This window comes from Dama dama, chromosome 22 (assembly GCF_033118175.1).
Source record: "Dama dama isolate Ldn47 chromosome 22, ASM3311817v1, whole genome shotgun sequence".
NCBI lineage: Eukaryota > Metazoa > Chordata > Mammalia > Artiodactyla > Cervidae > Dama > Dama dama.
Genome location: NC_083702.1, coordinates 21,033,923 through 21,060,549, shown reverse-complemented (window position 1 = coordinate 21,060,549; position 26,627 = coordinate 21,033,923). Strand labels below are relative to the sequence as shown.

Sequence of the window (26,627 nt, the reverse complement as noted above, 5' to 3'; positions counted from 1 at the left end):
TCTAGGTTGCTTGTAAGTGAAGAAGCATGATTTTCAAACATTTGCCTTGTCAAGGAAGTCAGTTTCTCTCGTTCCCCTTTCAGGTATGGTCTTATGAAGTCCTGCTGGCGTTGGAGTGAGGACAGCCGCCCCTCACTTCGAAAGCTACACGCATGTCTCGAAACTGCTGCTCAAAGTGCAAATGACAAGGCTGTGTTGCAAGTCCCGGAGTTGGTGGTACCTGAACTGTACGCAGCTGTGGCGGGTATCAGCATGGAGAGTGTCTCCTACTGCACCAGCATCTTCTGAAGGTCCTGGGACAACACCCACTTTGGGGAGATTGTATACTCTTGAAACCAGTTCCTCCAAGAGCAAAGACTTTTTAGTGGGAGTTAAAGGGAGAAATGGGACATGGATCTTGAATCTTCTCCTACACATTTCCCTAGAAACCTGAAGTGATGCTGGATGAGGCTGCCCTCACCATGTACCCTTGTGATGGAGAAATGCAGTTTCATTTCTGCTGTCCCAATTCTGAAGACACAGGGTAGATGGGTTGGACAGTGTCGATGCAAGGGAGGTTTTTACAAATTTGCAATCTTTGTTGCCACATGGCATAGATAAGTTGGTCCCTCCTACCACAGGCTGGTTTCCTTTGAAACGTGCTTTTATCTAGACTATAGTTAAGGTCCAGAAAATTGGAATCAAATGAGGGAAGAGAAAGTTGATAAAGAAATTGATGAGAAGAAAATGAAAGGTTCTATTTTCTCAGGAATATAGATAAGGACCAAGGTCCATCCTTCACAGAGAAGGGAGAGGAAGGTCATATAGTTTTCCATTTCTGGTCCATTCATGCAGGGATGAAAGAGAACCATTAAGGAAGATTTCTGAGCTCACCCTAAGATATAAGCTCACCCTATATGGAGAGATACAGTCCCCTTTTATCTAATTCTGAGATAGGTAAATCCTGTTAGTACTATTCTAAGTAGAAGCTGGAGGGGTGATTTCATGATTAAGAACATTGGTTATGTACCATCCATCAGGCTCACTTTCTGGTCCCTGTTAGATTAGAGAAATCAACCCTGAATATTTATTGGAAGGACCAATGCTGAAGCTGAAGCCTCAGTACTTTGGCCACTTGTGAAGAGCTGACTCATTGGAAAAGACCCTGATGCTGGGAAAGGTTGAGGGCAGGAGAAAGGGGCGACAGAGGATGAGATGGTTGGATGGTATCGCTGACTCAATGGCCATGAGTTTGAGCAAACTCTGAGAGATAGTGAAGAACAGGGAAGCCTGGCGTGCTGCAGTTCACGGGATCACAAAGAGTTGGGCATGACTAAGTGACTGCACAATGACAGATAAGACTATGGGGACTGAGCTCAGAGAGTCCAGTAGGGTTGATGATGAATAGACTGCGTATGTGTTTAATAAATGGGAAATGTGGAAACCAGCGAGAGTGCTTACTAGCTCAGGATGTCTTTAAGGAGCGCTAGAAAAAGCTGTAACCTGAGATAGAAGGATGGTAGGTTCTGATTTTCAATCATTCAATGATGTACTGTGAAACTTATTTCATTAAATTAATATTGAGTCAAAGTATACATTTTGGGTTATACAGTTGTCAAAATCTTGACAATAAGGAGGATGAAAGTAAATAAATGTGAATTAATGTCAACAGGAAAATTCAAGAGACAATCTACATTGTCAGAAAAGATTCCTCATGTGTAGAAAGGGGATAATACCTACTTCACAGGGTTGTTGTGAGAATGGAATGAAAGGGTGTTATTTCTACCACATGTGGTGTACACTATATGACAATAAATATTAATTTCCTTACCTACCCCTTTACTATCCTAGGTTCTCCTTCATATATTTTTCATTTAACATCTGTGGTGACCAAGAAGAGAACCTTAGTCTGTCGGTTACATTGCAAGGCAGGACATACTTAAAGATGATGATATAGTACAAAATTGTTGTTGTTGTTTAGTTGCACCTGACTCTTGTGACTCCATGGACTGTATCACCCCCAAGATCCTCTGTCTATGGGATTTCCCAGGCAAGAATACTGGAATGGGTTCCTTCCCCAGGGGATCTTCCCAACCCAGGGGCAAACCCACATCTCCTGCATTAGCAGGCGAATTCTTTATCACTGAACCACTGGGGAAGCCTATAGTACAAATACCACGACTGAAATGAGGAAGTCATTATTTTTGTGTGAGTGTCTGGATGACTACAGTCACCTCCCACTATTTCAACATACTGGAACTATCATGACGATGACAATTCAGCTGAACACATGGTCTATGATTTTAAAGAATACATTGGGTCCTCTTGAAGAGACATTCAAGACTGCAACAGGAAAGCTGACTGGCAGTTTAAAAAGTTTGCATAATCCTGATGGAGTCACCCAACTGCATAACAATTCTTGCACCTGTAGGAATACTGCAATGACTAGTCAGAATTTTAATACATGGTAAGTAGCAGTAGGGAGAAGGGAGGTAGAATGGCTCAGCATAAAACATTGAAATCCTATGGAATGTCATTGTTCTCAGCTGTTCCCTTATGTCTAATTTACAAACTATTTATTCGATTATTTTCAAAGAATTGAGTGTTAAGGGCACCTGTGCCAGACACTGCGCTAGATGCTGGATTAAAAAAACAGTGTTGGATTAGAGTCTAGAAAGCAAGGGATGTTATATACATGTTTGTATGCATTAACGTGTGGTGTGGAGATGGTGAAGGACAGGGAGGCCCAGTGTGCTGCAGTCCATGGGGTCACAAACAGTCGGACCCGACTTGGTGACTGAACAACAAGAATGTGTATTTGTGAATTACAGACTGTGGTAAGTGCTGTGAAGAAAACGTACAGTGTGAGCGGAAGGGAGTAAAAAGTGGGGACCTTGTTGAAAAAAGTGGCATTTAAATTGAGACCTTAGGAATGGGTGAGTAAACCTGACAGTGAAGAGAAGAGCTTTCCAGGAGAAGGATTATTTATGTGAAAATACTGAGGCAAGAAAAAAAAGAAAAAAAGCACTTTGAGGAACTGCAAGGAGGCACAGTGAGGCAGGAGGGGAGTGGTGCTGATGAAATGGAGCGTTGCTCTTTCAGACTATATTTTTTTTCCCCAAGGGAAATAATGAATTTGCCTTTAGCAACAATATTCAAAATAGTACTTGATACTCATCCATCAAGGGTAATTTAGAAATAATAAAAATCAACTCTACCAAAATTCTAGGAATAAGTTAGATGATCCAGGAGACAATACTTCACAAAATACCCACCATGTACAAAAATAGACTCAATGGAAAAGTATAGTTTTTTTTTTCAAGTTTATTAAATTTTTTATTTTATTTTATTTTTTTAATTAGTTGGAGGCTAATTACTTCAAAACATTTCAGTGGGTTTTGTCATAAAAAGTATGGTTTTAAAAATATATAAGAGGAACAAAATATTAATTCTGCAAATAGTTTTTCATTGTATACCACATACAAAGCTCAAAGTTAGTCTCCATGGAGAAAATAAAGACAAACCTGAATGACTCAAGTCCTCAAGTCACTTATTTAGTAGTAAATTGGTGCCTCCATTTTTTGTTTATTACATATCTTTATTAGGAAAAATATTTTGAACACTTGTTCTAATCAAAGTATATTTATATAGAAATATAAAATATACACAGTATAAAATAAATGCAATATAAATTTAAAAGGGTAAGATAAAGGTAAAATAAATTTATTTTAAAAATATTTTGCTAATTATTTCACACTTTATGTTAATGTTTGTTTTGGCAGAAGGCAAAGAAACAGACAATTGCTATTTTCAACTTGATTTGTTTTTCTGGATATAGATCTGGAAAACTGGATATAGTAATTGTTTACTCAAAGGAAACTGGATTTTTCCCTCAATTGGCCAGGCTTTATCCAAAAGGAGAATTATATTTCTGGCATCTCTGACTTATTTCCAAGGTAATGAATAGAAAAGAGAATTATAATGTTTACCATTTAATCAAGTTGAATCTGGGTTAGGATTTGTTTTATTGTTTTGATTTCCTCCTCTCCCAGTCTTTCGTTTCCAATTTATCTTTTATGGTTAAAAAACAATTCTAACATAGCTAGGAACTGAGCAAATGCCAACCTGGAAATCATGTCCCATTGAAACCTGACAATGTAATTTAGAATAATCTGAACCAGAGTTCTCAAATCATGTTCGTTCACAACACTTTTTAGGTATTTTGTGCCTGAAGAATCCCATGGACAGAGGAGTCTGGAGTCCACAGAGGTTGCAAACAGTTGGACATGACTGAGCACTTAGATTAAAGTTGAATAATAATATTTTTCACCATTTTAAATAAAAAGTAAATCAGTTCAGTTCAGTTCAGTCGCTCAGTCGTGTCCGACTCTTTGCGACCCCGTAGACTGCAGCACGCCAGGCCTCCCTGTCCATCACCAACTCCCGTAGTCTACTCCAACTCATGTCCATTAAGTCAGTGATGCCATCCAACCATCTCATCCTCTGTCATCCCCTTCTTTTCCTGCCTTCAATCTTTCCCAGAATCAGGATCTTTTCAAATGAGTCAGTTCTTCGCATCAGGTGGCCAAAGTATTGGAGTTTCAGCTTCCTCATCAGTCCTTCCAATGAATATTCAGGACTGATTTCCTTTAGGATTGACTGGTTGGTAAATGGAAAAAGTAAATAGAATCTTCTAAATCTTAACCTTAACCAGCCAACTCATTGGAAAAGACCCTGATGCTGGGAAAGATTGAAGGCAGAAGGAAAAGAGGGCAACAGAGGATGAGATGGCTAAATGGCATCACCGATGCAATGGACATGAACTTGGGCAAACTGCAGAAGATGGTGAGGGACAGGGAAACCTGCCATTAGTCCATGGGGACTCGAAGAGTCAGACATGATGCGGCAACTGAACAACAGCTGTTACTAAATTTTTGCTCCACCATGACTCATTTAAAAAATAAATATGTGTCAAATACAATAGAAGACTGAGAAAATAAGCCATTATGCTTAATTAAGCAGACTGGCTTTACTTGTTTTTGAAATAAGAGTCAGTGGTTATGCTATGTGTTAGAAGCATATTAATACTGTCATATGCATGAAAAATCATTAGTTTAAAAAAAAAGAAAAATCATTAGTTTGAATAATGGAATTGAATATATCACCACATCTTAATAATCAAGCAACACCTTCAAGTGCTCACTATATGTGAACATGTTTGAAAAACAATAATGTGGAAGTTGTGGCGTTTCTGCACAATGATGGTTCTCTTATTTTAAAAATATAACACCACTGAGTGCTCTAAAAGACATACATGGTTGACAGAAGTTACTACAGAAGAGAAGAGAGAAAAGTGGTGGATGGAACAAAGACTGAAATAGACCATAGTCATTCTTACATTTAAAAACATTTCAATCACCTTAGAATACTGTTTTAGCCCATATAATATTCTGGATTTACTACTTTGATTCTTTTAATGGGATGAGTTAGCCTTAAAAGCTTTATTTTATTTTTATTTTTTTGTAAATACAAAACCAAAACTATTCAAAAGCTACTGATAAAGGAATGAGGACAAAAACACTACCCTTTCCAGTATTTATCACAGGAAAGTCAGAACATATCTCTGGAGATTGTAAGTAGGAATGATTTAACAATTTTAAATAGTGGGGCAAAAGGCAAAAAAGGTATGAGGACAGAGCAGACCTAAGAGATCAAAGGAAGAGAATTTTAGACACTGGAAAAAGTAGAACATTTTAAAAGACTAAATTAACACTTATAAAAAATAATCATTTCTGACCACAGCCCTCTGACTTGATTTGTCACCATGAAGCTGAAAACAAAAAACATAAAAACTCTAGTGGGAAATCATTATTTTAGAAATATATATTGTGTATTTGATTAAATCATTAAGCCTTAATTTCAACTGGAGTTGGGAAAATAAAATGTTTATTTCTTAATTACTTCACATAGGTTTTTGAAGCTGATCACAGATAGATTACATTAGCAAAGGCAGAAATAGTTCTTTATTTGACTTAATTTCAGGAGCCCAAACATTTATTTTCATAAATAAACTGTGCTATTACTAGTAAGTATGCTCTAGTTTGAAGGCTACAGCCACTGAAATGGAAATTTCTGTGTTCCAAAAATATTTTCACTATTTCCAGCCTGTGCAGAAGCCTATGAACTGGCTCTTATATATTGTCCAAGGTAGCCACTAGTTCACACAACTTAAATAAGATTTAAAAATAAAAAATTCAGTTCCTCAGTCTCACTAGCCCAAGTGCTCAATAGCCATTCAGAACATTTTCATAGCTCTGAAGTAAAACATCCAAGACCACAATACACAAATGCTTTATCACGTTCCAATTTTTATCATGATACAAGAGATACACAACACGACTTTTTCTGTGGTGGTTGTAGCTAATTATAAGAATGATTTAATTAACTGTATTTTCACATTTCATCTTAATAACAGAGTTAGAGAGGATTAGTCTTGAGCTCAGATTTCTGTTTAGGGGATAAAGTCAGTCAAGGGTTACAGATAAAAATCTTAACACTGTGCATTGCATAAGCTCTACTGACACAGTCACAGATCTGGTGTCTGTAGCTGTCTCTAGGTAAGCATGAACTCTGCCACGTGTGCCAACAACTGGAAGGAAAAGCATTAGGGAATCCAAAGATTGGCTGGGGCTTCCTACAAAAAACAAACCAAATGGATTACTGACTATATTTCCAGAGACACAATAGAATATTGTGGTCAAGTTTCTGTAGATCATTTTTGTGATAAGCACAGTGACTGACGCATCCAAGTTTGCCTGGGAAGTTCCATGTTTTAAGACTGAAAGTCCCACATCCGAAGAAACTCCTTGGTCTGGACAAAACTGGAGAAGTCAGTCACCCAAGAGGTGAGGGGTGGTGCTATGTTCCTTGTATATTTTCTATAACAGCAGCCTGTATTGGAATCAAATAATTTTTCTATATTAACATTTATACAGTGGTTAATATGGGTTTCCATATTAACAGTTATACAACTGCTAATACTTCACATAACCTGCTCCGTGTGTTTTTCTGGTTATTCCACGTCCATGAACTTTGTGTTCTAATGACACCGAATTTCTTGGCTTTCCCAAGTCATGCATTTTAACACCACTGTGCCTTTGCTCAGGCTGTTTGCTTTTCCATCTCTCTGAACATATACTGAATTTATCCAACAAGGTCCAATTCAAATAGCATCTTGTCACAAATCTTCCCTGATATTTCCCCTTTCTTCCACTTCCCCTCTTCCCTAATAAAGTGACTTGAGTCCTCTGCAATATTACCAGCATTAAACAAACAAACAAAAAAACCTTTTTTATAGCATTTGCTTCCATGGACTAATATGTGTCTACATGTTCATTTTCTAGACCACAAGCACAAAGGACTATTTTTACTACCAGTGCCCAGCCATTTCTGGCACATAGGAAATGCCCATTTTAACTCACCATATGTTGTTTCATAAATTTTAAATCTTATTTCACATACATTATCTCATCTGGTCCTTTCAACGATTTTTTGAACCAGACAAAGTTAATCGTAGTCTATTCATTTGGTTGACCAATAAAAAGGCTTAAAGATAGGGTCTTAAACGAAGTTAGGTAGAGATAAGTAATGGGCATAAATCCCAGTCGGCTGACTGCCACTCTCTTTATCAAATCCCACTGAAGGTTAAAGGGTATTCAACAAGCAGGATTATTCTGTGTGTCGATAAAAGAAAGGTAATCAATATATCCGAAAACAAAAAAACAAAAAAACAGGCTTTGTGTAAAGCTCAGCTTGTCTTTCCCCCTCCTCCAAAACCCACCCCAGATGAGCTCCACTTCATTTCCCCAGTGTAATTCTATAGCTTAAGAAAAGTGGGCTAAACCACTTCATACGTGATCACACTGCCGAAACTCCAGTAACCGAAAAAGTTTTATTATTGAAAGAAATTCCTTTCGTATCATGACTGTCAAGAGATTTTGCTTCAATGTGCTCTTCAAACTTTCAGACCGCCTGACTGATGGATTCTTTCTACTTTGTCTCGTTCTGGCTTCTATATGTCAGAAAACGAGCCATCATGGTCCAAAGGGGACCATGTTAGAAATCTACCAAGAGAAATGACTGTACTGCAGATCTGCATTCTGAGCTGTTATCTTGACTCATCCCACTAACCTGGGGAATAAGGCCACACCCACCTCAGGGGATGCCGTGAGACCCCAAAAGTCAGGGCGACTTTTAATTTAGAACTTAGAGCAACTCCACTCCAGTACTCTTGCCTGGAAAATCCCATGGGCAGAGGAGCCTGGTAGGCTGCAGTCCATGGGGTCGCGAAGAATCGGCCATGACTGAGTGACTTCACTTTTCACTTTTATGCATTGGAGAAGGAAATGGCAACCCACTCCGGTGTTCTTGCCTGGAGAATCCCAGGGATGGGGTCGCACAGAGTCGGACACGACTGAAGTGACTTAGTAGCAGTAGAGCAACTCCGAACTCAGTTCGGAGCCCATAACAAACGCTTTCATATTTTATCACTTGTGCTTTCCCAATATAATATGATCTAACTAATTTTGAAAATAATATGACCCTAGTAAAGCAAAGTTCAGATCTTTGCAACCCTGCCCCACCACACCCCGGCTCCCCACCCGCTTTTCTCTCCGGCCGACGCAGGCTGAAGGGGCGCGCCCGCTGTGACGTGTAATCCTGGGCGACTGACGTCACTGCCAGGCGCCGGGAGGCACGTCGGTCGGTCCTTCGGCGGGCTTTTCGGGGACAAAGATGTCTATGGCCAGCGATTTCTACCTGCGTTACTACGTAGGGCACAAGGGCAAGTTTGGACACGAGTTTCTGGAGTTTGAGTTTCGGCCGGACGGTGAGCGAAGGAGCGGCGGCTGCGGCAACTGGGAGAGATGCTGAGCAGGGGGAAGCGAGGCGAGAGGAGGCGAAGGAGGCAGGGTGGGTGGGTGAGCCTTCCCGGGCTCGCGAGTGTACAGTTGGGTCCAGGAGCTTAAAAATGTAGGAAGCGTGCATTGGTTTGGGGGGATAAAAGAGAATCGGTGTCAGTTATTTCAGAAAAGCTTATGCTGCCAGATCCTAAAGTTCAAGGTATAGTAATAAGAATCCCAGAATCAGTTCACCGGAAGGGACCTTAAAGGCCTTCTAGTTAATCAGCCTAAACTTGGACATTTTTTTGAGAACATCCCCATCACGCGGTGGACCCATGGATGCTTAAAATCTTCCTGTAAATAGTAAATTTCAGACGGCCCATTTATCCGCTTTACTCATTTAGGCTCTGTATGGAAGGCAACAAGTCGAGAAAAGCAAATGAGTCCTGCTCTGAAGGCGGGAAGCCCAACATGTAGAAAAACGAGTGTAATGATGTCTTTCGGGTGCTTAAATACAGTTGTTCGCTATTGGATGCAGGATGCATTAAGACTATAAAAAGGGGGCGTGGTTAGTGCTGCTTGAAAGAGACGGAAATCTTTTTCGAGAAGGCAACAATTGAGATGAGTATTGGAATGAGAGGACTTATTTTCTTGGTCTCTGGGAAAAAAGGAGTCAGACTCCTGAGTGCCATATGACCGGGGCGGGGGAGTGAGGTGAAACTGCCAGTTACCCAAGGAATGTGCAGCAAATTCTACATTTTGACAGCTCTGATTCTCTTTAGATAGTTGTACTGTATATTGAACTGTTATTGTAACAACAGTAGTCCAACTGCATAGACTGTTTTTTTGACTGCATATTATGTGCTGGGCAACACGTAAAAACAAAAATTGAGGGTACAGTAGTGCATAAGACTTTTTCATTCCCCTCAAGGAGTTATATCTTGGTGGATGGCATAAAACTAAGTGTAAAGTGGTATGCATATTATGTGTTGTGTTCATGCTTTGGACGAAGTTCTGGGAGGGCATGAAAGAAAAATTAGGGGAGGATCACATACTCGGAAAAGGGAAGAATATAAAACTTGTCAGGTAGAAGTCAGGGTGACTACATTCTGCAATTATTTAGAAACCTTAATCACACCTAATATTCCTGGTTCCCCTCAGGTCATTTCTAAATTTAGCTCAGGAGCCAAATTTACTTGAATTCTCTTTATCTTTCTTTATATGATACTGACTTCGGGGTCTTGGCTTGTGAACAGCTTTTAGCTGGTCCATGTCAATTTTAGCCAGTCATGTGGATTAAGCAGTCTTTTTTTAATCTTCAGTTCAGTCTGTCCAACTCTTGGCGACCCCATGGACTGCAGCAGACCAGGCTTCCCTGTCCATCATCAACTCCTGGAAGCAAAGTTCAAGCTCATGTCCATTGAGACAGTGATGCCATCCAACCATCTCATCCTCTGTTGGCCACTTCTCCTGCCTTCAATCTTTCCCAGCATCAGGGTCTCTTCCAATGAATATTCAGGACTGATTTCCTTTAGGATGGACTGGTTGGATCTCCTTGAAGTCCGAGGGACTCTCAAGAGTCTTCTCCCAACACCACAATTCAAAAGCATCAATTCTACACTCAACTTACTTTATAGTGCAACTCTCACATCCATACATAACTACTGGAAAAACCATAGCTTTGACTAGAGGAACTTTTGTCAGCAAAGTAATGTCTCTGCTTTATAATGTGCTGTCTAGGTTGGTCATAAATTTTCTTGCAAGGAGCAAGCGTCTTTTAATTTCATCACTGCAGTCACCATCTGCAGTGATTTTGGAGCCCAAGAAAAAAAAGTCTCTCACTGTTTCCATTGTTTCCCCATCTATTTGCCATGAAGTTGAAAGGTTGTTGCTGAACGATAAGATGCCAGATTCTTGGCCTCCGGAGGAGACATGTTCAATCTGGGGCCAGAGACGAGGATGGATCGCTCAGAGCTTTTGTGTAATAAAGTTTTATTAAAGTATAAAGGAGATAGAGAAAGCTTCTGACATAGGCATCAGAAGGGGGCAGAAAGAGTGCTGCCCTGCTAGTCTTCAGCTGAATGTTATATAGTCACTAGCAGTCTGTTAATGAAAAGAAAGGAATGTCTTAAAACTCAGAATGGTACCAGATAATTCATTTCAGGCCATAAAACGATTGACTTGAATCTTGTAGAAGGGCAGATTACCACACAGATAGTTTCATTTACATAGATTAGGGGAACAATATCTGAGTATAACATACAGGTTTGTCAAGTAGGTTCTGAGCCATTTGGCAGAACTTGAAGACGGAGTCTGGAGTACATTAACATAGCTTAAGACAAACATCTCCATAAGAAAAAATGTATTGGTTAACTCAAGGTTTGAGAATAGTTAGCTTCAGGTGAAACTAGGTGTCATGGCAACACAGCATTTTAAGAGAAACCTCCTTTTAAATTTGTATAGAGAAGGAAAAAAAATATTGCCAGTTTGTTTCCTCTTGCCCTTAAGAGAGATAAAAATGTCTGGCACTTGCAGCCTGTTTCCTCCATTTGGAGACCCCTGGCCTTCCTGCCTGTTACCCTTTCAAAGTGATGGGACCAGGTGCCATGATCTTAGTTTTTGAATGTTGACTTTTAAGTCAACTTTTTCACTCCTCTTTCACTTTTATCAAAAGGCTCTTTAGTGCTTTGCTTTTCTGCCCTAAGGGTGGTGTCATCTGCATATCTAAGGTTATTGATATTTCGGCAGTCTTGATTCCAGTTTGTGCTTTCCAGCCTGGCGTTTCCCATGATTAACTACATAGAAGTTAAATAAGCAGGGTGACAATGTACAACCTTGACTTACTCCTTTCCCAGTTTGGAACCAGTCTGTTGTTCCTTGTCTGGTTCTAACTATTGCTCCTTGACCTGCATACAGATTTCTCAGAAGGCAGGTAAGGTGGTCTGGTATTCCCATGTTTTGAGAAATTTTCCACAATTGTTGTGATCCACACTGTCAAAGGCTTTGGCGTAGTCAATAAAGCAGAAGTAGATGTTCACGTACAGTTGAAACCTGGCTTAGAGAATTTTGAGCATTACTTGGCTAGCGTGTGAGATGAGTGCAATTGTGCAGTAGTTTGAACATTCTTTTTTTTTTTTTTTTTAATTTTTTTTATTCAAGTTTAGCTGATTTCCAATATTGTGTTAATTTCTGCTTACAGAAAAGTGATTCAGTTATACACATGTGTACATTCTTTTTTATATTCCTTTCCATTATGGTTTATCACATATGAAATGAAATGAAATATAGGTTGAAATGAAATGAAATAAAATAAAGATATGAAATATAGTTCTCTGTGCTATATAGTAGGACCTTGTTGTTTATCCATCTCATATATAATAGTTTGCATCTGCTAATCCCAAACTCCCAATCCTTCCATCACCCACCCACCTTCCCCCTGGCAACCATGTCTGTAAGTCTGTTCTGTTTTGTAGATTTGTTCACTTGTACTATATTATAGATTCCACATATAAGTGATATCATATGGTATTTGCCTTTCTCTGGGTTACTTCAGCTAGTACAATCATCTCCAGCTACATCCATGTTGTTGCAAATGGCATTATTTCACTCTTTTTGATGGCTGAGCAATATTCTATTGTGTATGTGTGTGTGTGTATATATATATATACATATATATATATATATATATATATATATATATGCTGCTGCTGCTGCTGCTAAGTCGCTTCAGTTGTGTCCGACTCTGTGCGACCCCATAGACGGCAGCCCACAAGGCTCCTCTTTGGCATTGCTTTTCTTTGGGGTTGGAATGAAAGCTGACCTTTTCCAGTCCTGTGGCCACTGCTGAGTTTTCCAAATTTGCTGACATATTGAGTGCAGCACTTTCACAGCATCATCTTTTAGGATTTGAAGTAGCTCAGCTGGAATTCCATCACCTCCACTAGCTTTGTTCATTGTGATGCTTCATAAGACCCACTTGACTTTGCATTCCAGGATGTCTGGCTCTAGGTGAGTGATCACACCATTGTGGTTATCCTGGGTCATGAAGAAATTTTTTATATAGTTCTTCTGTGTATTCTTGCCATCTCTTAATATCTTCTGTTTCTGCTAGGTCCATACCATATCTGTCCTCGATTGTGCCCATCTTTGCATGAAATGTTTCCTTGGTATCTCTAATTTTCTTGAAGAGATCTCTAGTCTTTCCTATTCTATTTTCCTGTATTTCTTTGCAGTGATCACTGAGTCAGACTTTCTTATTTCTCCTTGCTATTCTTTGGAACTCTGCATTCAAATGGGCATATCTTTCCTCTTCTCCTCTGTCTTTAGTTTCTCTTCTTTTCTCAGCTATTTGTAAGGCCTCCTCAGACAACCATTTTGCCTTTTTGCATTTCTTTTTGTTGAAAATAATCTTGATCACTGCCTCCTTTACAATGTCACAAACCTCTGTCCATAGTTCTTCAGGCACTCTGACTATCAGATCTATTCCCTTGAATCCATTTCTCACTTCCACTGTATAATCGTAGGGATTTGATTTAGGTCATACCTGAATGGTCTAGTAGTTTTCCCTACTTTCTTCAATTGAAGTCAGCTCCCAGTCTTGTTTTTGCTGACTCTATAGAGCTTCTCTTGTTTGGCTGCAAAGAATATAATCAATCTGATTTTTGTGTCGACCATCTGGTGATGTCCATGTGTGGAGTCTTCTCTTGTGTTGTTGGAAGACGATGTTTGTTATGACGAGTGTGTTCTCTTGGCAGAACTCTGTTAGCCTTTGCCCTGCTTCATTTTGTACTCCAAGGCCAAACTTGCCTGTTACTTCCTACTTTTGCGTTCCAGTCCCCTATGATGAAAGGGACATCTTATTTGGGTGTTAGTTCTAGAAGGTCTTGTAGGTCTTCATAGAACCATTCAACGTCAGGTTCTTCAGCATTAGTGGTTGGGGCATAGAATTGGATTGCTGTGATATTGAATGGTTTGCCTGGAAACGAACAGAAATCATTCTGTCATTTTTGAAATTGTACCCAAGTACTTCATTTTGGACTCTTTTGTTGACTATGAGGGCTACTCCATTTCTTCTGAGCGATTCTTGCCTACAGTAGTACACACACTGGTCATCTGAATTAAATCCATCCATTCCAGTCCATTTTAGTTCACTGATTTCTAAAATGTCGATGTTCACTCTTGCCATCTCCTGTTTGACCACTTTCAATTTACCATGATTCATGGACCTAACATTCCAGGTTCCTATGCACTACTGTTCTTTACAGCATCGGACTTTACTTCCATCACCAGTCACATCCACAACTGGGCATTGTTTTCATTTTGGCTCTGTCTCTTCATTCTTTCTGGAGTTATTTCTCCACTCTTCTCCAGTAGCATATTGGGCACCTACCGACCTGGGGAGTTCATCTTTCAGTGTCATATCTTTTTGCCTTTTCATACTGTTCATGGGGTTCTCGAGACAAGAATACTGAAGTGGTTTGCCATTCCCTTCCCCAGTGGACCACATTTTGTCAGAACTCTCCACCATGACCTGTCTGTCTTGGGTGGCCCTACACAGCATGGTTCATAGTTTCATTGAGTTAGATAAGGCTGTGGTCCATGTGATCAGTTTGATTAGTTTTCTGTGATTGTGGTTTTCATTCTGTCTGCCCTCTGATGGATAAGGATAAGAGGCTTCTTAATCTTCAATTGAGTATTTTCAGGGAAGTTTCATTTCAGAACAGTAGTTCTCATCTGCCACTTCTGTTCCACAACCTTTCTATCAGTAATAATGAGACCCAAAGACAGCAGTTCCTAAGAGATTCACCTTATTAAGATAATATATCATTTTAGAGGATCTGGATCATGTTACAGCTGTACCTAGGCAACTGACCAGCCATGAGGAGAAGCATACATCAGGGAATATATAAACATTCAATGTAAATCAGATAACAAACTAGCCAGTTTTTATTCAGAAGCAGCATGTAGTTTGTATTGCTTCTTAATTACAGTTCTGAAATAGTAGCATTATCATAGTACATTGAATTGAAGGAAAATAAATGAGAACATTTTGGAGTCATGAGGAAGGCATGTTTATTGGAACGAAGTAGATTTAAGTTGAATCTTGTGTGACTCTGAGCAAGTTTCTTAACTCTCTGTTTTTCTTAACTGTGAATAGGCGAGAAAATTTTTAGGATTGTTTTACAGATTAGATTAAATGCTCTGGGTAACTCAGCACCAATAAGACATAAATAAGACAATAAGACAATAAAGTAAGATAAACTTTAGAAGAAACGTTAGTTCTTTTTTCAGATTCCCTGTTTAAATCTTGATGTTGCTTAAGAAAATGACTTTTGAAAATGACCCTCCTAGTGTATGAAATTGTATTGAAGGCATGGAGTATAAACAGTTGATTTGCTTCAGCTTCAGCCAGCTCAACAGCAAGTGCATATCCAGCATTGCTCTTATGCCAGGAGGGAGGAAATATTAATAGATGTAGTAGTATAATATAGCTTTTACCTTCAAAATTGCTTATGATGTCATTTCTTTCTTTATTATTATTTTTTAGCAGTTTTTGCTGTTATAAATTGAATTTTTTTCTACTTCCTACAGGAAAACTTAGATATGCCAACAACAGCAATTATAAAAATGATGTCATGATCAGAAAGGAGGTACGTTCTTTTCAGATGTCTAATTTTTTGTGTTAACCCTGTTTTCCTCATGTTTGTGTTTTTACTTACATATTTAAAGTACATGTAAGGCTTTAAAGTACAGAGAAGAGGCTGATTTATAGATTGAAAAAGGATTCTTTAACATCTATAACATCTTTAGCATCTATAACAGCAAAAGAATCAATCTGAATATATTAAGTTGTAGTCCCACATTTGAGCATATCAGTTAATTCACTTTATAATTAACCTGGTCTTTTTACTCTGCTCATTATTTAAAATTAATTGACAATCATGTTTTAAACACAGTATGCATTTTAAATGAAAGTTTCAAATGTTAGGTATAAGAAAGTGTTCACCGCACTGTGATATGTATTTGCACTTGTCATTGTTCACCTCATAAATTTTCTGTTGACCACTCAGAGATATTTGATACAAGGGTTTAAGGAGAGAATAATGATATGAAGAGGGAGAAGTATGTTTTAAAGGAAAGGGTAAGAGAGTGAAGAAAAATCAGTAAGAAGGATGAATAATTCTCTCCTTTTAGAATCAGAATTAAATTTTTCTGTAATTCTATTTGAATACTCAGGGTTTGTAACTTCATTTTATTATTTCTGTCTAAGTTGTGTCAAGATGTAGACCCTGACATTTTTATTACTTGTTTTCAGGCTTATGTACACAAGAGTGTAATGGAAGAACTGAAGAGAATTATTGATGACAGTGAAATTACAAAAGAAGACGATGCTTTGTGGCCTCCTCCTGACAGGGTTGGCCGACAGGTTTGTATTTAATAATTCTTTAAGTTCATAAATTATAAAAATTATTAATAGAATTGTGTTTCTCCTTATTTATCTAGAATAGATCCTCATTGAATCTTGGATTTTTTTCATCTAGTAGGCACCTGGTAAATGGCTTATAATTGTATTTCACTTTGCATCAATTTGTGAGCTACCTCCTAGTAATAAAGGAGTCGGTTTAGACATCTTTCTGAACAGTCTTCTCCGCAGCCACCGCAGCTTACCTTCGGGTGTTTTCACAGTGTTAGGATTAATTTCCATTATAGGTTAAGTACTTTTATTAGGAATAATGAGTTCTTGCCTGCATGTGTGCTCAGCCCTGTCTGACTCTTTTCGATCCCATGGACTGTAACCCACCAGGCTCCTCTGTCCGTGGGATTTTCCAGGCAAGAATACTGGAGTGGGTTGCCATTTCCTCCTCCAGGGGATCTTCCCAACCCAGGGATCAAAGCCAAAGCCGTGTCCCTTGCATCTCCTGCACTGGCAGGCGGATTCTTTACCACTGGCACCACCTGGGAAGCCCAATGAGTTCTTAGTAAATAATAAAAATAGGTAGAAAAAAGCGCAAATGTTTGTTAAATTTGAGAATTAGGATTCTCACTATGTAAAATTCACTTTCTCCAGATATATAACTTTGAAAATTCTGATTTGCCTCTTTATACCCCAGAGAGAGATTTGATTGGTTTCTTTGTTCAAACTGACCATTGCCTTTGCCTGTCATATTCCCTTCAGAAAAATTGATATTTCTCAAAGGGCTGCTGAAGAGCTCTGAAGGCCTGATTTCACTCTGTAGAAAGACAGTTTGATTTCTGAATTGGGTCTTTTCAACTGCTGGAAGAATGAGATATGACTTCAGGAGGAAGAAACACTTAATTTCGCTTTTGTGTGTTCCTGAGGATTATACTGTGTAACCACTTCTTTGACTAGAAGAAAATGTGGAGAATAGATGCTGGTGCTCTGTAGCAGTAACTTAACACTTCTGTTTAAAGAAACGGTTATTTAGGAAAGCAAAGGTAATAGTTAACAGTATTTATTGTATTCACTGTGAACACTTTTAAGAAGTAAATTTAAATTCCCATTCATTTTAGACATATATATATATTGGCATTAAAAATCAGAAACAACAGCAGCAAACCTTTTATTATCTCTTAGACTCAAGGAGAGAGCAGTGTTTTCGTCTACCCACTTGATCATGTGTTCGTGTGTTTTGGATAATGGGGAGAATTACTTATGCCCTTGAAGTTGTCTGTTGTATCTTTAAGTCAAAGATTTTCATTGCTTGAGAGTCTTAGTTAATTATCCATTCTGTGTGTGTGCCATAAAGGGGCATAATTAGATCTTTTCTGATCAAATACAGAACTGAGAGTGTCTTTAATGGCGTCCGTTAATTTAATTAACATTAATTATTAATTGTCCATTAATACAGACAGAGCCTCTTAATTTTTCATTTTAGATTTGCAGACAAAATATGGAGAAAAATTTATGCTTAATTTTGTACACTGGAAGCATAAATCTGTTTTATGCTGTTTTGTTTTATTAGTTCTTAATTGTAATTGTTTTGTGAAGTCAGAAAAGTATGAATCTTTCAGTCTTATCCAAGATTTAAATATTAGTACCATCACGTATTAGTGGTTGTAAATACAAACAGTTTTTTTTTCGTCTGCTTTTGAGTCTTGGGCTTCACATTTGTAAAATCAGGCAATAAAGCTGACCTGAGAAAGACAGGCTTTATTAGCCCAGTTTTGGGGATTACAGAGAATATGTTTTCAAAGTCCCTATCAGCAGGCCTAATACACAGTAGGTGCTAAATAGTGCTATTATTAACATTATGCAGTTTATTTGTAGAGCATGGTAGAAAGGATAAATGTATTTGTATCTGTTATATTAAAAATAGGCTTAAACCCATATAATTAGTTTTTATTGACATCGTAAGAAACATTTCTGTGTGACTCTGAAGTCTGTCATTCATTTGATAGGATCTTCTTTATGAGATCTGTGGAAAGCAGTTCTTGATTCATCCTAATACTGGGGACCTCTGAGAAGTTGATGAGATTTTTACTTGACAGACATAGTTTGTAATTAAAAAATTGTTTCTTTTTTATTTTTACCCCCTCCTCTATTATGGCTAGAAAACTTGCAGCTAAAATCGGGACCTCTTGGTTTTAAGAGGTGAATTTTTACATTAACGGCATTTCTCTGTTTTATTTTTTTCAGGAGCTTGAAATTGTAATTGCAGATGAACACATTTCTTTTACCACATCAAAAATAGGTTCTCTTATTGATGTCAATCAGTCAAAGTGAGTATTAAAAGCATTAATAAAAGTTAAAGCATTTTGACTAAATTTACATGATTTATTAGAGAGGCTCATTTTAGAACCATAGCCAGTTTGATGAGATTACTTTAATTGTATCCTGTAGCAATTTATTATGTATATGTAATCCTCATTTTTATATTAGTAAAGACTTGTTATCAAAGAAGTTAACAGTGTATTTTACTGATTGCCAAAAAATCTGAGTCTGGATGCAGCCCTACAGAATTTAAAAGAAATCCTTCTTGGATTTCTCAGCCTTATTAGTTCCATATGACATCATTTGCCTCCTTGGGTTTAATACATGAAAGAAATGGAGAAAACCCCGGTATGGCTTAAGTATGGCTGTAGCCATATCTGGCTTCCCAAGCTCTGTGTGTGATGGATACTTCTTAGCATCATCTGAAAAATCTCTCTGCCTCCTATTTCTTTCCACTCTTCCCCCTCAAAATGTTCTTCTAGTGTTATTTTCCTACCAGCGTAACTTGTAATAACTTATTTGTTTGCTTAACTGGTTTCAGTGTAAAAGAGAGATAGGAATTTCAGAGAAAAGTTCAGAGAAAAGATAGAGATAGAAATTGTCCTGTACATTAGTTCTATTAATAGTTATCAGAAAATCCTTTCTTCTCAGTTCCTTTAATTGTTTTTGATTTTTGGTCTCTGTTTTGTTTTAAGAATTAATTTATATTATTGTGTTGTTTCATTCTTGGAATAAAAAACTAACTTTTATCTTTTAAATTTTAGGGATCCTGAAGGCCTTCGAGTATTTTACTATTTGGTACAGGACCTGAAGTGTTTAGTGTTTAGTCTTATTGGATTACATTTCAAGATTAAACCAATCTAAACTGTATGTTTTTTGAAACTGGGTTTATATTTAATTAAGGGGTGAGTGAGGGAGGATTTGTTCATTTATAATATTGGGGTTTTTATGAATGTGAAGCAAAGTTTTGTATGCAAATAGGAAAGAAGACAATATCTAAGCAGGCTTAATGGTTATCCTCACTTGAGTCCAGGTGGATTGGGCAGTCACCGCACACATTAAACTCTGTAAATAAAAGCCACCTGTTGAAATTTTGCTCCAATAAAACATCAAAGCCTGGATGGAGAGTGCTTTTGGTCTTTCAGGAGGTCAGATCTCTGATTCATTTTAAAGGTGAAAATTGTTCTAGAAGGTGTATCCTGTGACAGAGGGTCTTTTATGTAGAAACATGTAGCCAGATTCCCATCTGTTTAAAAGCAATTGTAGATCTCCCCTTGTTTCTGCCACACCTGACGGAATTTAATTTTTTGGTGCTCATAGAAGTTGTTTATAGAAGCTTTTGGATTTTTTATGTTTGTCACAAACTCCTTAGGGGTTATTCACATTTAAATGTTTTTGTGTGAGCAGTGATTTCCTCAGGGTTACAAAGGTAAAGTCAGTATCCAAAGTTAGACACATCTTTTATTATGCGCCTATTCCCATATTTCACAATACACATATTTTGTATATCTGTGGAAAATAAATGAGTTCTCGGCTCTAAAAATTATTTAAAATTTAGACTTCCATGTGTGTGTGTTTGTGTGTGTCTGTATTTATATCCTAACTCCTAATGAACACAAGTCCCAGTCATATTTCCCAGTTCCCTTCAACCTTTCTGATAGACTTGCTTACTTTGCCTGTTAGTAACCCATACCCTGGTATTCTGTTACTTTTCCATCTGCACCTTCACTCTGAAAGTATGCAGTCCTGGCAGTCATCATCCACTTTGCCCAAAGATCAGTCAGGTCCCCTCTAAGGACCTTAGGGTGGAAGAACTGGGGTCTGACGGCTAGCCAGGGCTCTGGCGCAGCTAGACTAGAGCAACTCTGGTAAACCTCTGTGCGATAATAGAGGTGCTCTCTATGTGAACAGTCCGTAGGGTAGCCGATGGATACTGCACATGGCTACTGAGTAGTTGAGATGTGGCTAACATAACTGAATTTAGAGTCATTTTAATTAAAAGTAATATTTTCCAGCATTTTATTATGAAAAATTTCAAACATAGAAAACCCATATATGACAATTTAGAATCTATAACATTTTTCCTGTACTGTAATAAGTCTAAGTCATGTCCTCTTGTTGGATTTTTCACTTACAGATGAAATAACAGGCATAATTGGTGCCAATAGACCTTTTTTTTAGTGCCATTTAATTTTTAATAGATTGAGATAGCCAAATGAGGCTTGTGGCTGCCCTTTGGATGGTGTATCTCTGGAGCACGGCTTGGCAGCTTGTTTACTGTGGAGTGCATTAAAATGCGTATCCTTTTCTGGTTTGCCATGGAAAGTCACCTGACCTCCAAATCACCGCTGTGAAAGACTATGCTGTCATTCCCTTCAGGTTGCTTATATGAAAACAAGCATTTCTATTCAAGCTGTAGACCCTGATGAATGTGCAGTATAAAACCATGTTACACTGGATGTCAACCTCAAGGAGAAAAGGAGAAAAGTCCTGTGGGCCCACAATTTCTGGTTGCTCCTCAAAATAACCATTCTGTGGGTCCTGTTGAATAAGGTAATCCACTCAGGACTGAGCAAGACTGGGGAGAAAGAATCCTTGGATGAGAAAGTCTTTAATGTGTTAACTGTCCTCATTCATAACTTCCCCCAGGCTTCCCTGCTTGCTCAGTGGTAAAGAATCCACCTGTCAATGCAGGAGGTGCAGGTTTGACCCCTAGGTTGGGAAGATCCCCTGGAGAAAGAAATGGCAACCCACTCCAGCATTCTTGCCTGGAAATTCCCATGAACAGAGGAGCCTGCAGGCTACTAGCCATAGGATCGCAAAGAATCAGACATGACTAAGGTGCCTTACCACACATGCAGCATTATATGACAATGAGTTAGATTAAAAATCCAAAAAAAAAAAAAAAAATGAATGACTTGAGGGTGAGCCTACAGTCCAAACTGTAATGCAGTAGCAAGAACACTGAAGAATTAAAGTTCTTCATTATGGCACTGCTTCACGGAACTATTTTCCCTTTCAACTTGTGAATAGACTCTATCCTTTAGTGGCTCAGAATCTGAATAGTTATCCAAAATCCTTTCTTTTTTTTTTGGCCATGATTTTTTCATGCTTACTTAATTTCGTGAGGTGTTCCTCTCATTTTGTTAGCAGCTGGAGGAAGGAAAATTTCTGTTTCGTTCATGGCTGGAGCCTAGTTGGGACAATAGAAGATGTTAACTCAGAATAGCTTTTACTGTAAAGATAAGAAGGACAAATTAAAGTAGCTGGTTAGGGAAACAGGAAACTTCAAACAAGATGTTCTTTTGAGTTTTTACTGTAAGAGCCAGGAAATTTCACATGACTCAGTGGCATAAAGTTTAGGCATTAGGAGAAATAACCATGGAAGAGGGAACATGGCCAGGTGAAGTTACTCCTCCCAACAGAGTGATGCAGAACATCTTTCCCTGGGAGCTGGTGGTTATTCCTGAAACCTTCACTTCAGGCTGGGACAGGAAGAAGAGCCTGCTGCTGTGAAAAGATAAGCCATTGAGGTTTGAAGGTGTGACTAGCAGCTCTGTGCTAAGCCTCTAGCTGACGAAATTAATATTGTCAGGAAGGGATGGGTAAAACGTGTGGTTTCCTAAATAACACCTTTAAGCAGCCAGGAAGTAAATAAATGAATGCTTTATGTATTCATGCTGTGTATGTGTTATGTGTGTTTTGCACAAAAGCAAATTCGGAAGACAGTGTACAAGAACATTCAAAATGTTCTTTCTTTGTTTATTTTTTTTTATCGTTTTGTTTTCTTAAGGAGTGGGTGTAATGAAGTTTGGTGCTTCCATCTTGTGCTTCTTTGATCGAAGGACAATGCGAGGAGTTTCAGTGAGTCCCACGTGAAGTTACTGCTGTTATCTTGTGATGCTGTTTCTCTTCTTATTTAGGAAGAAATTTGCCTTTCTCAGAAATCAGAGCTTAGTAATAAAAATAAACTGGAGCTTAGAGGGAACAGCTACACAATTTGTCTTTCTAGTTATTAACCTCATTCTGTCTACAAAACTATGAAGCATCCAGATTTTGTAGTCAGTTTCTCTTTTCTTTAACCACCTTGTTCATCAATGGCACATGTAGGCATCATACGTCTTCCATGTGCTACAGTTACAATAACAAATGGGACCAATGTGATACTCAAGGTATGGAGTTTATATAGAGGAAATTAAGTATGGGTATGTAAGTAAAATAATGTTCTACCCTTGTCTAGTCTCCATGAGAGTTGTCCCCTCTCTTACTGGCTATAAGCATGTAAAACAAAAGAAAACAAAAAAGCTCAACATCACCAATATCTCCATGGGGTGGTAAGATACAAAATAACCAGATCTTAAGTCACAATGCTTATTTTCTAGAGGCAGTGGAATGCTGCCATGTTTCCCAGCTCCTCCACTGTGTTAAAATGCACTTGCCACCCCCCCCCCCGCCCCCCCCCCGATCCACATACTTTCTTCTAAGCATCTGCATTCCAAACTTGACATGTTGAGAAAGAGAACCTGGTTCAGTGCGTCAGCATTTCTGGATTGCACTCCCGGCTTTTTGACTATTTATAGACTCCTTGAACAGAGAGAAAAGAACATTCACTTATTTTTGAAGCCTAAAAAATCCTACCTGTAGAGCTAATCTAACTGAATTTTTCCGGGTCTATGAAGTAAGTGACATTCATATTGAACCTGTGAGGAAACAGGCTTGGAAGAGTGTCATGTTCAAATTTTTACAGCTAGAAAGAATTTGAATCTTGGACTTCAAATGATAACATTTAATATTTAATGTTCATTACCATTAGATCTGGTTCACACTTTATATACCCTACAGCCTTGGGAGGCAAATATCACTACTTTACTTTTGGTGAGTCTGAGGTTTAAAGAAGTGAAGTGACTTGCCTCAAGTCACCCATGGAAGAGAGGGGCTGATATTTCAAGCCAGATCTACTCAGTTCCAGCGGCAAGAGATTTGTTGAAAATCCAGGCCCTTCTGAATTCAAAGTCCATCTGTGCTCTGTATTCGGTCAGACCTGATTTTAAACATTGTCAAGAATTAGCATGGCAAATAGATGGGGAAACAGTGGGAACAGTGATGGACTTTATTTTCTTGGGCTCCAAAATCACTGCAGATGGTGACTGCAGCCATGAAATTAAAAGATGCTTACTCCTTGGGAGAAAAATTATGACCAACCTAGACAGCATATTAAAAAACAGAGACATTACTTTGCCAACAAAGGTCCCTCTAGTCAAGGCTATGGTTTTTCCAGTGGTCATGTATAGATGTGAGAGTTGTACTGTAAAGACAGCTGAGCACTGAAGAATTGATGCTTTTGAACTATGGTGTTGGAGAAGACTCTTGAGAGTCCCTTGGACTGCAAGGAGATCCAACCAGTCCATTTCCTAAAGGAAATGTCCCTTTAGTCCATTTTCTAAACCATGATTTCCTAAAGGAAGTCAGTCCTGAATATTCATTGGAAGGACTGATGCTGAAGTTGAAACTCCAATACTTTGGCCACCTGATGCAAAGAACTGACTCATTTGAAAAAACCCTGATGCTGGGAAAGATTGAGGGTGGGAGGAGAAGAGGACGACAGAGGATGAGATGGTTTCATGGCATCACCGACTCAATGGACATGAGTTTGAGTAGACTGCAGGAGTTGGTGATGGACAGGGAGGCCTGGTGTGCTGCAGTCCATGGGGTCGCAAAGAGTTGGATACAACTGAGCAACTGAACTGAACTGAACTGCCACATTTTGACAACATGACTATTTCTCCCAGCCTACTCCCTATGTTCTCTCATCACACTTCATTCATTCTTTTGTTTCTGGCATTGGGATCGAGGGCTCAGGATCTTTCTGTTTTGAGATTGACAAAGCCAGGGCAGGGTGAGGGTAAAGAGAAGAAAATGCCTAGCAATAAGTCTTCCTGAAGTGTCCAGACTCCACCCACGAAACTTTGCTTGTGTGATTGGATTAAGTTAGTCTCTGGGAGGTAATTTTGTTGACTGCTTGCCCACGATGACAAGTGGCAGACTCCATGGTGATTCCAAGATTAAGGGTTGCATGGGAGAACAGGAGAGGGCCAGCTGAGGACCAGACATCAGGCAGTATAATCTAGGGGGTGTTAGTGGTCAGAACATTCAGTTGACTGTTTATCAAGTAGTCTGGGAAGACCCGGGAGGTGAAGAATGGGGATGCCTTCTAAAGAAAGGTGATGGTTTGGCTGTGGCTGAAAGAGAAGGGTAAGCAAGGAATGTGGTTAGAGCCTGGTGAAGTAGGGCTGGGTTTGTCTCTGCATAATCAATTTCACCTTATGTTTTCTACCTCACTCCTCTTTCCCCACACTCTATATTCACCATTATCACCTGATTTGGAGAGCAATATAAATTGATATCATAAAAATGTACACCTGAAGACTGACAGCATGTGCATCAAATGAAAGTGAACTTCACTGAGAGACTTGGGGGTATTCTGGGAAGATCTGACTCATAGAAACAGACTTACAGAAATTAATTTCCTTTTGCTGAAAGATCATATGCCTTCATGAGGTAAGATTCATAGATGAAACTCAAATAGGAGAATAGTTCATCAGTATCTTTAAAAAATATCAAATGTTATCATTTTCATACAACTAGTGTTGCATAAACAGAATAACTTTTCTGGGGGCATTTGGTAATACATATCAAAGCTCTTTAATGTACATACCCCTTGACCTCATATTTTGTTTAAAATGTTTTCCTAAGAAAATATTCAAAAGTACAGGCTAAACATTTTTTGTATTCACAAAAAGTTGAAAACAACCTAAATGTCCAGCAATACAGGATTTCCTGAATAAATTATGGTATAATTTATATGGATAATAATTATACAATTGTTTTTAAGATCACATTTTAGATGAATAGTTTTAAATGAGGAAACACTTAGTAGAAAACAAGAGATCAAAAGTACTGTGTGTGGAATGACACCAACTCTGCTGCTGCTGCTGCTAAGTCACTTCAGTCGTGTCGGACCCTGTGCGACCCCAGAGATGGCAGCCCACCAGGCTCCCCCGTCCCTGGGATTCTCCAGGCAAGAGCACTGGAGTGGGTTGCCATTGCCTTCTCCGGACACCAACTCTGATAGCAAAAAAAGACATACAGATAAAAAACTAGAAGCATATACACCAAAATTTTATAGTGGAATTACGTTTTAAAATACTTTCTAAACCTCTTTCTCGACTCCATCTTCGCGGTAGCGGCAGCGTTGTCCGCGGTCTAGTTGCCAACATGCAGCTCTTTGTCCGCGCCCAGGAGCTACACACTCTCGAGGTGACCGGCCAGGAGACGGTCGCCCAGATCAAGGCTCATGTAGCTTCGTTGGAGGGCATCGCTCCGGAAGATCAAGTCCTGCTCCTGGCTGGCACGCCCCTAGAGGATGAGGCTACTCTGGGCCAGTGTGGCGTGGAGGCTCTGAGCACTCTGGAAGTAGCCGGCCGCATGCTTGGAGGTAAAGTCCACGGTTCCCTGGCCCGTGCTGGGAAAGTGAGAGGTCAGACTCCCAAGGTGGCCAAGCAAGAGAAGAAGAAGAAGAAGACCGGCAGGGCCAAGAGGCGTAAGCAGTACAACCGGCGCTTTGTCAATGTTGTGCCCACCTTTGGCAAGAAGAAGGGTCCTAATGCTAACTCCCAAGTCCTCTGTAATCTTGGCTTTCTCTAATAAAGCCACTTAACCCGCCCCCCCCCCCCCAAATACTTTCTAAAATACGTTTACCTGCAATAAACATAAATGGAAAAAGAAATCTTTTATTTTTGTGTGTGTTTTTAAAAAATTATTTGTTTATTTTAATTGGAGGATAATTACAATACTGTGATGTATGGCCTCTGCCATCCATCAACAGGAATCAGACATAGGCCTACATGTGACCCCTCTCTCCTGAATTCCTCTCCCGAATCCCTCGCTAACCCATCCCCCCCAGGTTGTCACAGAGCACCAGCTTTGGGTTCCCTGAGTTATACATCAAACTCCCA

At 39.0% G+C, this 26,627-nt stretch overlaps 3 protein-coding genes across 6 annotated transcripts in view; all 3 read left to right on the top strand.

The window, feature by feature from the left end:
• Window positions 1-2,240, top strand: part of STYK1 (serine/threonine/tyrosine kinase 1) — a 55,142-nt gene extending 52,902 nt beyond the window's left edge. For 3 of the 4 annotated variants that reach the window (XM_061125013.1, XM_061125012.1, XM_061125014.1), the window contains one exon: window positions 84-2,240. In XM_061125013.1, the coding sequence (XP_060980996.1) occupies window positions 84-288 (205 nt within the window). In that variant the 3' untranslated portion in view covers window positions 289-2,240. The remainder of the gene's footprint in view (window positions 1-83) is intronic. The other variant, XM_061125011.1, reaches the window with a different exon arrangement.
• Window positions 2,241-8,464: 6,224 nt separating this feature from the next.
• Window positions 8,465-19,731, top strand: LOC133043776 (protein mago nashi homolog). Its single transcript, XM_061125010.1, has 5 exons — window positions 8,465-8,866; window positions 15,471-15,529; window positions 16,195-16,305; window positions 18,538-18,620; window positions 19,377-19,731. The coding sequence occupies exons 1-5, from the start codon at window positions 8,773-8,775 to the stop codon at window positions 19,474-19,476; spliced, it is 447 nt and encodes a 148-aa protein (XP_060980993.1). The 5' UTR covers window positions 8,465-8,772; the 3' UTR covers window positions 19,477-19,731.
• A 6,094-nt stretch (window positions 19,732-25,825) lies between these two features.
• On the top strand, window positions 25,826-26,332 carry LOC133043276 (ubiquitin-like FUBI-ribosomal protein eS30 fusion protein). The gene has a single exon (XM_061124106.1). The coding sequence runs from the start codon at window positions 25,888-25,890 to the stop codon at window positions 26,314-26,316; it is 429 nt and encodes a 142-aa protein (XP_060980089.1). The 5' UTR covers window positions 25,826-25,887; the 3' UTR covers window positions 26,317-26,332.
• Window positions 26,333-26,627: the final 295 nt, after the last annotated feature.